Below are 12,270 nucleotides of genomic sequence, written 5' to 3'. Positions count from 1 at the left end.
GAGAAAAAAAAGACAAGACAGAAACAAAGAGACACAACAGCAAATCTCACCTTTGCAACAATCCTTCCGTGTCGGCCCTCCAACTCCAACCCCATAACCCGCCTCCTCCGCGCCGCCCCGGTTTCCCTTCGGCCCCCTCTCCCGTCCCTCCTCATCCTCATCCTCTCCCCCAACTCCCTCCATGACGTGGCCAAGAACCCGGAAAAACACCATAGTCTCTTCCAACTAACACCCTCCCACGCCCTCATCTCGGTATCTCGACCTTGTAACTCGTAGGCAGCCATCTCTGACCATCCTCAAAGATACACAATCCGCACCCCCGAACAACCCCGGTCCATGTCGTTTTCAAGTGTAAAGTGGAAACATGGCCTCCATTTTCGGCCATCTAGCGCCATTACATACCACCCGGCCAAATCACTCACATTGCACTTATGCGCCCTGCAATGCTATGCCACGCACACGTGCCGCCATCTGTATGCATCGTCCTTACCTCGTCGCCGCCTGCCTGCGCCAAACAGCTCCGTTCGTCTTCGCCCTATATCGCGACTTGACCGTCTTGGAGAGCAGAAACGCCGTCCTAAAACCTGGCTGGTTTGAGCCGCATCTCTGGTTAGCGGGCGAAACGATCCCTCATGCCGATGTGTGTGTGTGTCTCCATCTAATTTTTCTTAGGCCAGAAAAAAAACCCCAACCCAGACGTAATCCCCCTCGTCTATCTGACCCTAGTCGTTCCCATTGGGCTTCAATTCTCCGGGTTCCCAATCCGTGCTCATCAGGCTTCTAGACTTCCCTTTCCCCTTCGCCTCGGCTATGCCTATCTCTAGGCCCGGCTGCCACAAGAGGCTGTCCTAGACGGGGGCCCCCAACAAGCAAAATGTATGTATGACCGTTGCTTCGCTGGCAAGGCTAGCTGGGAGCGGTAGGACATGCGTTCTCTCATCGTGACTTGCCAGCTCACACAAAGTCCACACAAGGATGGCCGATGACCGAGGAACAAGGTGTAGTTCCTTCGTATTGTGTAAGCCAAGCCCAACGATTCCCAAAACGATGGACCTCCGCAGCGTCGTACTCTGCTCTTATTTCCTTTCCGGTCCCGCGAAGATGCCGGTGGTTGCTTTTGACCCCAGACGGTTCATGACCGCCTTGCCACTTGCATGAAAACACTGATGAGCTGGCCATCTCCATCAAAGCACCGGAACTCTAGCCGTATCTCGTGATCCACGATATCCTTCCCCATTTGGTTACTCCTGATAAATTCATCAGAAGAAAAGCTCTTCATCAAACAAAGACACTCCCTCCTCAATCGTCCTCGAGAGCCCGGCTCCACCATCCGAGTCCACGCCAATAGCCGCTGGTTGATGTCACACAGGGGATCCTTTCCTTCACAACAACTACTAGCAGGACTAGCATGGAGTGCGTATGTCTTTGAGCCTCCGGCACGGCGGAGCCTTAGATCCGCTGGGCTTAATTATCTGGCCAGCCTTAGCGCGAACGCCCTGTGTTAGTTATTGCACACCCGTCTCAACCAACACCAGTCTGTCATCTCGTCTGCAAGCAAAAGGCTATCATCGTCGACGTCACCGGTGGTGTAGAGAGTAAATGCGACCTGTATATCCGGTAATCCACTTAAGCGTCTCGGAAAATTGCTTCATCTGTCGGGCGTCGCATCGTCCTTTGCCTCTTCCAGCCAGCTCAGATGCAAAATTGGCACCGCCATCGGGGTTTGGTAAGATGCGCCCGCTTTCGCCGGTCCAATGCAGGCACCGACGCGACTTAAACACAAAAAACCATCCATCCTTCACACCTTCATACCTTCACACCACAGGGCTAGGCGGTTCGTCCCAGTCCCAGGTTTCGACCTAAACAGCCTTAGTCCACCCCATTAGCTAGAATAAGATGGCAGATGAACCATACCAGACGGTCCTGGACTGGCTTGTCCGTGTGGTTCCCTCACTGGCAGAAGTCGGCCGCCGATAAAAAAAAGAAGCTGCCGTGTCTGGCCGAGAAAACGAGATCCGCTCGTCTCATTGGACCGCCGGCTTCGATCTGCTAACAGCCGCCTGTCGCCCCTAGTCGGCCAGTCGCGTCTCCTGCGCAGCATTTGTGCGAGCCGTGATTCGCAGCTCCCCAGCAATTTGGTTCGTCCAAATGTACATCATTTTCGACGAGTCGCGGGCCCGGGATTCTTGCTCCAAGGACCCACAGATGGGCTAAGCGTGGTGGGAATTCAAAGGCGTGATGCAAGTGTGAGTTTGCCAACATCAGATCATGGTGTAAGTCAACCATGGCCTCTTACACGGCCTGCCTCAACGCGTCTCTTCATCTCGATGGGCGGTTACGGTTGGCGTTAACGAGACCCGTTTTGACCTGCAAATTTTTCTTTTCCTCTTCCTTTGGCTTTGGACTTAATTTTTTTTTTACCTCTTTGGGTTCCTCAGCGCCAGGATATGGGCCCATGCCATGTCGCCCACTTAGCACGAGCAAGCCTCATCCTAGACCCGGCCAGCCATGAGGCCCTCGCTCAGTTTCGCCCGGATGGACCAAACCGTGGCCAAGCTGCTCGGGAAGGCGAATCTTGACTGTCCCAAATCCGCAACTCAATCCTTTGTTTCCTCCCCCTTTTCTCTTCACCTCTCTTCTCTTTGTCATCACCTCTCTCAGCACGTTCAAGACGGAACGGGCCGGCATGATCCAGATCACGGCCCGTGGCGAAGGGGGCACCAACACTCGGTCACCCAGGGGGTGGTTCCACTCGCTGGCTTGGCGCCTTGTTACGCCGGTGTGCGTGTCAAGTCTGTGTGTGCGTGCGAACATGTACGTAAAGTACTGTGTGCATCTGTATGTGGCATGGACAAGTCTCTGTACACGACCCTTGTCCCTGAGGCTGGGACCCGGCACCCCATAACCTACCTCAACACCAAGCTTGGCCACCAAAAGCGGCCGACCACAGCCTGAGCGATGCCGCAATGCAAGATTGGTTGTCATTTTTGTAAACAGACTTTCGGCGCCTGGCGCGCATGCTCTCGGCCGCCTCTGGCCTCTATGTCGGCATTGTCGATTCACGGATTCTTCCCCAGTGCTGATTGAACCGCTTGAGACGTATCTTGACACGCAGAGCCCAACTTGTACCCAATGCAACGGGGGACGTGGTCCTCTCTCCTCTCCTCCTCCTCCCTCTTTACCCGTCCACGTCAAAGCCTCTAGCAACCACGACATCGAGCTTGAAAAAGAGCCATGGGAGATGCAGGCTGTTCCCAATGCAGAAGGCCAGCTCATCATTGCGGCTTCTCCGGCCTGTGCTCCACGGTCTCATGGCTCTCACCGTCACTTAGACGCAGTTCTCTCCATAGATTTGTTTGCAGTACTCGAGACCGGTGACGGAATCTCCAGCCCGCTAATGTCGCCCGTGCTTTCAGCCACTCGTGTTCTTGAGACCCATATCACTGACACTGACACAGAAAAAAAAGGACCCAGCCTTTTGCTGCTTCATGTGAGTTGTTTGCGCTAGTCCATCTTGTCACAGGCACTCCTGCAGCGATGTGGATGATCGGCGATTCAGTCCGAGCTTCATTCTTATCCTCTAATCTGCACATGCCATGCTGGGCGTATAGCTAGGTCGTTCCGTCCTAAAGGGTGCTGACCCTGCGTCCGTCAACGCCACAATCCTGGTTCAAAGCGTCTGGCGTCGCACCAGCTTCAGCCGCGTCGAGGGGCGCGTGGCACGCTGGCCAGCTGTACCGTCTTGCTGTTCGCAAAGTATAGCATGCTTTTCAGCATGTTCAGATGAAAGTATGGCTCGGTTCCAGCTTGTGGTTCGGTCCCGGGCTCAATATGGTCTGGTGGATGGCCTGTTGATCGGCGTGGTGTCTTGCCGGGGAAGCAACGATACACTTTCCGATTCAGTGGGCGACAAGGCCGTCTGTCCGATTCACACAACCTTGACGCAGTGCTTCCCAAACAGCCTGTCTTGGGTTCTCTTGGTTTTTGGCTCCGAACGCTGTGCCGCCCACCCAAACCCACCAGTCACCCTTCAGGAGGCTGTGTCGAACCCATCCCCCCTTCCTCTAGCCTCCTATAACGCCACAGTAGCGATCCCCGGAGAATAGAGCCGCGACAGGGGCTTCGATTCGTTCGTGATAGCCTGTGGGCTGTCTGTATACATCATTAATATAGATGGGGTCAGCTCCTGGGAGCCACTCAGTTGAACGAACCCCCCTCCCCCTCCTGGCTCCCCCCCTAAGCATCAACCCTGAATTGAATGCTGATGCAGTTTGCCATGCAGTTTGTAAATGGCCACCCCGGGACAAGGCTGCTTGCGTCCAGACGAGTGATGCCACGTTGGCCAGATTAACACAGCTCTCCTGGCTTTGCCCCCGCTATCGAGCCTCTGTGCTGACGGCCATACGTCAAGAGACGTGCAAGTACAGAAACAATCTCCATCTAGATATCAGAGGGTCTGGTCTGGTACCAGAGGGGCCAATCATCTCACCTTCTCGGGCATCCGGGATATTCATGTGAGTCGTGAGGTATGCATAGGTACCATGCATGCCCATATGTGAAGGCATCGTCGTGTACGGTTCTAATAGGACGTGATGAAAGGGAGAAGAAAACTAAACGCAGCAGGTGAAGTAGTAGTCCCGGATATGTCCCTTAAAATAGGTAACTACCCTTGAGATGCTCCATCCTCCCGGTGGAGATGTGTTTCTGAGGAAGCCACGATGCCCTGACTCTGATAGCCGCGGTCCAACTCTCCAGTCCACGACTAATGCATCTTGTCCAACCCCGTTTGAGCGAAGAGAGCGAGCGAGTGAAAGAAGGACATCGAAGCAGTGGCATGTGGGGATCCCATAAAGAGCCGCATTCACAAATGTTGTGTGACCACCGGAGCCTGTTGTCCTTGCTGTTGTCGGCCGCACCTCCAGATTATCCTTCTCAGGGTATTATATGAGATGGCGCATCCAACGCGAGCAACATGACCGTAAATGGGAGCTTGTCGACCCCAGAGAATGGGTGTGACGATATGGAGGCAGGACCAGAGGTACCGCCCACAAGTGAAATTCCGCGTGGCGTCGATTAAATATATCTCTAAAACCGTTTTCAGCTTGTAGTGGCCAATTGTGGCTCCATTGTTTTTCTTATAAAAGGAACAAAGCTGGATATCGCCTCGTCCCCCCTTTTTTGACAGGGCACGGGAGCTATCCATATCAAGAGATAGCATATCTGCTGGATGATATTTCCAGTTGAAGAAGGCTAGAATGCTGCCATTGTAGTTGATCACATATGTGTGTACTCACAGATAAGTCAAAGAGCTATCCCGTCCAGCTTTGGCGACATGCTCGGTGCTGGTGGCATCCAAAGTTCTGCTACTATGGCCACTATGGCCACTACGGCCATGCGGGACGAACCATGACCCTAGCATTCACCGAAATCGACACTTAGAACCACATACTAAGCGGTCAGGATCCATCCCCCTGTTCCATGACACTTGTCCATCCTCGGGACGAACCATAAGAGAGACCCACAGTGGCCGCAGATCGAGTCGCCCACTACTTGTGGTGGAAAGAGAGAGTAGGGCCCGAAAGCCAGGGCCTCTTGTGGCAAGGACACATCTTTTCTAGCAGTAGCATGCGTGAGCAGACGTCGGTGCTCCATTTGGTGTATCAACCGTCAACCTGCAGTGATGATGTTAACAAAGGAGACTAGAAAGATCGGGGATGATATGAATTGCCAACTTTTGTCCAATTGACAAGAGTCAGGCCCAGCTGAACGAAGCAGACAGCAAGTACCAAGACTCACAGGCCCCGAATGTGGCAAACCCATCGTCAACGCACCCCTCCTTGATTCTTCGAGATGCGTTATCGAGGTCTTGAAATCTTGCTTCTTGTTCCCTTCCTGCTCTTCATTCGCCATGGTGTGGACAAGCTTAACCCCCCAGATGGGAACCGAACTTTGGAGCTTTGGAACGGAGTATTTTTACAGATAAAATGTGCCGGTACGCCTGTGTGTAGCATGTTAAAACAAAACGCGGGGACTCTGGTATGGGTTTTCTCTACGGCCAGCCTATGAGGCTGGACCAACGTGGCAAAGCACTCTGCAGGCTCACGAGCACACCACCGGAGGAACCCCCCTCCCCAAAGTGGCCAAGTGGAAGGAAAAGGTAAAAGGGGATATGGATATGGGGAACCCAAATCGTATATGTCGACCTAAAGCCGATGCAGCAAAGGAATTGGGCCAGTTGAAGGGAAGCTTCTCTCATCAAAGCTGAATCAGTTAGTCGAGATTTGTGTGTATGTGTACCTGTAGCGCCATGACAGCGGTGGCATTGGTGAAAGCAAAGACAAGGGACAAGGTATGTGGCAGTCATGGTGGTGTTCTGCATCGAGGCTACCTCCACATCGACCCCCCACACGCACACACGCACAATTTCACTCCCACCCCTCCCCCCTACCTTGGAAGCCAGGAACGTGCTACAGGATACGCCATCACACGGCAGCAGGGGTGTGCCAATGGGTGAAAATAAGGGGTGTGTGGGAGTAGGGCAACTGGCATGTTGGTATAGGGCAAAAAGTACGGATACCCAATCCACGTATCAAAGCATCTTTTTTTTTATCCCGCAGGAAGCAGGACGATAATGACGAAGTTTGTTGGCCCGTGTAAAGGAAGGTGCTTGTTGGTCGCTGTGAGTCCCACCGAGGATTGGGTTGTAAAGGCGCTGGATGGTAAAAGGATAGGACGAGGGCCGAATGGACAGCAGTTGTTCTGACTTCAGGCGAGTATAAGTTAGCTTGGCCGTCCCCAATGCTGAATCAAAGCAGCCAGACTTACCAGCCCAGACTCGGGAACAGACGACGAGCCCAAAACCGCTCAATTCGACGTTGAAACAATCCTCGCCAGCCGAATATACAAGCGAGTCCCGACAAGACTAAACGGGGTGCCCTGCATCGAACGATTCCGGCGCTAGTCTGGAAATTGCTTCCTCCCGGTCGTCTTTGTCTATTGTAGGTGCCAGCTTGAGCAATTCTTCACTTCACATCTTCACTTTCCTCCAAGCATGGAGCAAAGAGAGGGAATCCTTCGTTATGCCTGAGGGAGCAGAATTGGCTTTGAAGGGTGCCCATTGCTTGGCAATGTCCATTTGCTGATATTCTCGATTCGTGATGCAGTTCTCCTCCTCTCTTCTATCGCCTCCTTCCCCCTCCCCCTCCTCCTCGGCTTTATCTCCTCCCGATCGACGCCATCCACCGAACGAATTGACCATGTGTTATTTCGAACAGACTCGTTGGAGTTGTGGTTACTGGCGCTGGGGCCACTTCCGCCAGCAGTGCAATAAGGAATATCGAATGGGAGAGACGTGCGGGCTGAAGCTGATCTATGAAACAAAACCTGATCCCGACGTCTGTAAGCTATGTCACGATACGGAGAAGAAACGACGGCGTCTGGCCAAGATGACTCTGGATGTGGAGCGTTGGAAGGTTGAGGGCAATCGGACAGCCACCATCGAAAGGACGGAGGAGGAAATGGCAGCTGTCAGTGCTCAAATCGCGGTAATGGATGAAGATCATTTGCGCAGGCTACAAACGCTTGCTCAGGTATGAGAATAGCCCCTCCCCCTCGCCTTGTCGAGACACGGCATGCAAAACACAAAAAAAGTCGGACACAAGAAAACCACCGTGGCACCAGCGGCATCTCTGTGGCTAACATTTTCCTGTGCTTCAGTGACGATGGCGGGGGGGAAAGTCAGCTTACAGAAGACACGGCCACAAAGTCAAAGGTTAGCCAGCGGATATCAGAGACTAGGCACAGCACACAGCATTGGTTCAACTCGGAGCGAATAGAAAAAAGGGAGAGAAAAAGGGTCCTGGTCTTGTTGGAAGAAATTTTTTTATTGAAGGCTGCTAAGCCACGGAAGTCGTTCGCTGTTTTTCGGGTTGTCTTTCATCTTTGCATTTTCAGCATGGTCCCGGGCACATGACAAAAAAAAGCGTTTTTTTTTTTTTTTCATGAGTCGGTCAAAAAGGCTCGATTTTGGTCGACTTCATTGTATAATCGGTTTGATGGATTTCAAGGACGTTTGGTTGGATTTTTTCTTTTCTTTGCCCTTGGGCTCCGGTAGCGAATTGGGTCGTCTCGCACTCCTTTTGTTTTAATTAGATACCTAGGTACTGGGATCCCGAAATGACACGCTCCATACTTCGTTCTTTGTCGACCTTGAGAGGCGCGGCTTCCGGGGGCCTGGATTTAGCACCACACAGATTTCATTTGGTGGTGGGCTGGATGAGTTTTGTGGGTGGGCCAGTTGCTGCTACTGCAAACGACTGGGGGTAGTTCCTTGTGACGAAAACTCCTTGGCGGGGTGAGGGTTGAATGTGTCCAATGTCCATCGACTGCTTGATGTGATGGAGGCGGGCTAGTACTGGAATAGCGTTGAGGAGCAGACGTCACCAACAATTAGTACGAGGTATTCCGGTAAATCCCCTTAATGCGTCTGCTCGTACAGTAGCTGTAGAGGCTGTGGCAGCGGGGGGCTCGATCTGTACAAGTACTAGCTGTACGAGTGTTCGTATGCGTGGGATCCTCGCGCCAGCAGACAGGCAACGTATCGCACTTTGACGAATGAGTCCCTCGCTTATCGCGTTTGTGACCAGGCTAAAGCCATGACGCACGCTTACTGGTACCAGGGAGCTGACGTGAAGTGTTGGGGGTGGGTTGGGATTAATCACATGGATATATCGCAAAAGAGGACCGCACCCATGGGTTGAATGCGTTGCGAATCGATTTCCGCCGCGGAATGCCCAAGCAGGACCGGTCTGCCGGGATTTCCTTGACGAGTATGGACCATCTCCGCAGAAATGTCATCGTTTCCCCTTCGATCCCCGCGCCGGTGGACAGTCAAACAGCCCGGGATGCCGTCCAGGGCCAAAAGCCACTGCCGTCTGTAGCGGCTGACCGTAACGAATGGAAGCCATACAGTAGCAATTGACAACATGAAGCTACTCTCTGCTGTCACCCCCCTCCTGTCGCTTACGGGCATGATGCCATGGCTTCTCTAGCCTCTTGTGTCGCTCCCATTCGGCTGCTGGGGTTCGCGAGCCGGGGGTGGCTGGCCTCGTCGTCTCGTCCTGACAGCCCACCGAGCTGGACTGCGCTTCACCACCATTTACCGACAAATTGGTTCCCTCAACAGGCACAATCCCGATGACTTGGATGTGCCCCCGAACCCTGCCCACCCCTCAAAACGGAAGCCGTGGGAACTAAAACGGCGGTGCGAGCCGAGGCCGACGAAGAACCAAGCTAAAAGACGGAATCCGACGGCTAGCTAGACGGCCAGTCCTTGATATTCTGGCACTAGACGGCTCCACTGGTCGGCCTGTGCACGTGTCTGACGCTCAATGGGCACCTTGCGGTGAAGCATCTTCGCGGGCTTGCTTTTTACTCGACAACAATAATAGCCCAATGCTTCCGTACCGTAGGCTGGCGAGAGACTTTTCTCTAATCATCTTAATTCACATTCTTTTTTGGCTTCATGCTTCCAATCACAATGGCCCAATGGGCTTTGGTGCCAAACGCCAATTGATGAGTGGATGCTTGTTGTTGAACGGCAACATAAAATATGGATTTTTTTCGGTTCTTTTTGGTGAAGACCTCTTGTTGGTACAAGCGCTTGCCACCCCTGGTCATGCGCTCTTTTTTTTTTCCTAAGGAGAAAAAAAGGGAGTGTGGTTCCGGGAAATTGGTAAATCTCGGTTCAAGAGGCAACTCGCTTGAGATGCCGCCGCTCTGGAAGACTTCTAGCGCTTTGACAGAGCCTGGGGTATCGAAAAAAAGATACTATTGAGAAGATGAAAGAAAAAAAGAAAAGAAAAAAGAAAAAAGAAAAGAAAAAAGAAAAAAGAAAAACGATTGTGAGTGCTGAATATATCATTGTCCCTCCTGACACCACGCTGCACCATTTTTTACCCGCCACGCCTCTTTGGCAAAGGAAACCGAGGAATCACTATTACTTCATGGCCGCGGCCGCATCTGCAAAAGTCCCAACAAGTGCCGCATCGTCATCGTCGAGTGTTCTTAGGCTGGCTGGGCGATCGCCGTGTAGTTCGCCGGCATCCTCGTCGGCAAGCCAGTCAACCTTGATACCGGCGGGAGGGCTATCCTCTTGTGTGCTGAGTTTCGATACGAGATGGTGGTAGCGCGCCACCCGAGCACCTTGGCCAGCGTAAGCAAAGAGCGTCGTCGTCGAGGTTCGGCCGATGGGGTCTTGCGGAGCGATTTCGAAGATGTCGACCATGTTGCTGCAGCCCAAGTCAGTGTCTCAGTTACAAAAAAGAAGCCAATCACGTAATCTGGAGATGACCAACTTGGATGTCTTTGCGACTACTCTCTGCAGCGCCTCGTTCTCTCGCTGGGCCTCTGCAGTGTCGCCTTCTCCATTGAGCGCGGCGTCGCCAAAGCTGCCGTACTGCATCCCATTTCCGTCATCGTACAGGAGCCGGTTCTCCTCGCTCTGCGCAGGGGGAAACTACCCGTCAGCCTTGTTCTCATAGCAATCGCATAGCGCTCGCAAACAGCCATCATCGTAGTCTAGAGCGCACCTCATCGTAGACGTCCTTCTGTCGCCGTCCTAGGCATGATTGGCAGAGCCCCATGATCTCGGGTTGCGGTTGCGCGATCGGCGCGGGTTGAGTGACGCGTTTATCGGATGCAAATAAATCGCCGCCGTATTCATATCATGTTTCCAGAGCACGCAGCAAAAATCTCGAGCAACGTGCGGTGTTTTTGTCGCCCCAAACCCCCTGTCTGCGATGCTTGTCGTCCGTTAGTCATTGGAGGTTGAAGCTCTTGCCTTTGGGGGGCTCACGAGCTCTGGTCCGGGTAAATTTCGGACCGCTCAACGTCCCTCCCATTTCGGCAGCTCCTGTTATTCACCTCGACTAACACGAATTCGATCAACTTTTAATGCTTAGCAACGAGTGATAAGTATTTTTCTTTCTTTTCTTTTCTTTTTCTCATTGCGATGAATCTCATCATATTATCGCTTCATGGAATGTGCTCACCAATTGGCAATTTTCAGGGCTTTCACTCCCTCGCAACCGTTATAGATGGATTTATACGGGATCCATTCATACCAGGGGTCTCCCTTGAGACGGACAACTTGGCTCTTCCCTAGAGATTCAATCCCTTCAATTCAATATATAGAAATACTTTTACCCTCTTTTAATTGCCTTGGCCGATTAAGCACCCCCAATGCCAAGGGACTCGGTGTATCTTCAGCTCATAGCTCTAGCTGAGGTCATCACTTGAGCTGGCTAAGGGCCATGAGGGGGAGCCAAAAGGCCTCCTTTATATTGACATCCCATTCTTGCCGCACTTATTGCCTTCAAAAATTGAGCTAGCATACATCCGATTTCTGCTCTAACTAACTTTTTATGCCATTTGCAAAAAGATATAAGAAACCATGGCGGTCGCCTCTTCAATGAGTTGTCCTCATCATCATCTGCATCACCACCATCATCACCATCACACCTCTCTTCTCTTTTCTCTTCTCAACCTTGGTGACCTTCAGTTTCTACTTCGCTAGTCCCCTTCAACCCCTCATTACCATGCTCAGCATATTGCCTTGGGCCTTGATGGCTCTTGCTCCATTGGCAGAGGCCCGTTTTGGTCCCAGGCCAAGATCAGCAGACGATGATTCTCTCCGATGCTGCCCTTGTATTCCAACAAGCCTCAACCCACAGGAAACGACTGTCACTATTACGGCCACAAACTCCAAAGAAACCGTGACAATCGATCACACAATTTTTGTGCCAGCAACCACCGTCTTCGTCACTCAGACTCTTGCTCCTAGCTCACCTGCTACTGTCACCCAAGAGGTCACAGTTCATCCAGAATTACCAGCCAAGATAGAGACGGCGCTGGTTACCATTTCCAGCTCAGAGCCCTCAGCACAGACAGTTACGATGACGGTACAGGCGGGAGGTGACCAACCCGAGTCGCCCAAGACTGTGACGGTGACAATCAACCCAGACGAACCAACAACATTTGTCAGTGCAACGGCCACTTCTGCTGTGACTATTACTGTCACTCAACAGACGCCAGATAGCTCATCAGCTGAACCATCACACTCAAGCAACAGTCAGGGAGTCGACGCAAACACTGTCACTGTCACCAATTCCCAAGCATCTCAGACTGAGGAATCAAAACCGAGTATCAAGACTGTGACCGTCGTGCAGAAGCCACCTGGCCCAACTGCCGAGACGGTGACGTTTTTGGAAA

General features: G+C 52.4%; 3 protein-coding genes across 3 annotated transcripts; 2 read left to right on the top strand and 1 right to left on the bottom strand.

Moving 5' to 3' along the window:
* Positions 1-3,073: 3,073 nt before the first annotated feature.
* M431DRAFT_94333 (hypothetical protein) lies at positions 3,074-3,508 on the top strand (the record flags this gene model as incomplete). The annotated part of the gene is made up of 1 exon (XM_024924575.1): positions 3,074-3,508. A coding segment is annotated over one exon (435 nt), but the record flags the coding sequence as incomplete, so codon positions are not given.
* A 3,748-nt stretch (positions 3,509-7,256) lies between these two features.
* M431DRAFT_94917 (hypothetical protein) lies at positions 7,257-7,595 on the top strand (the record flags this gene model as incomplete). The annotated part of the gene is made up of 1 exon (XM_024924632.1): positions 7,257-7,595. The coding sequence occupies one exon, from the start codon at positions 7,257-7,259 to the stop codon at positions 7,593-7,595; it is 339 nt and encodes a 112-aa protein (XP_024770618.1).
* A 2,256-nt stretch (positions 7,596-9,851) lies between these two features.
* On the bottom strand, positions 9,852-10,803 carry M431DRAFT_511815 (hypothetical protein). The gene is made up of 3 exons (XM_024919739.1): positions 10,590-10,803; positions 10,356-10,501; positions 9,852-10,289 (listed from the first exon to the last, which is right to left on the bottom strand). Exons 1-3 carry the CDS (start codon positions 10,641-10,643, stop codon positions 9,998-10,000), a joined length of 492 nt encoding a protein of 163 aa, XP_024770617.1. The 5' UTR covers positions 10,644-10,803; the 3' UTR covers positions 9,852-9,997.
* Positions 10,804-12,270: the final 1,467 nt, after the last annotated feature.

The sequence above is a fragment of the Trichoderma harzianum genome (assembly GCF_003025095.1).
Source record: "Trichoderma harzianum CBS 226.95 unplaced genomic scaffold M431scaffold_13, whole genome shotgun sequence".
Lineage (NCBI taxonomy): Eukaryota > Fungi > Ascomycota > Sordariomycetes > Hypocreales > Hypocreaceae > Trichoderma > Trichoderma harzianum.
This window is presented reverse-complemented; position numbering and strand designations above follow the sequence as displayed.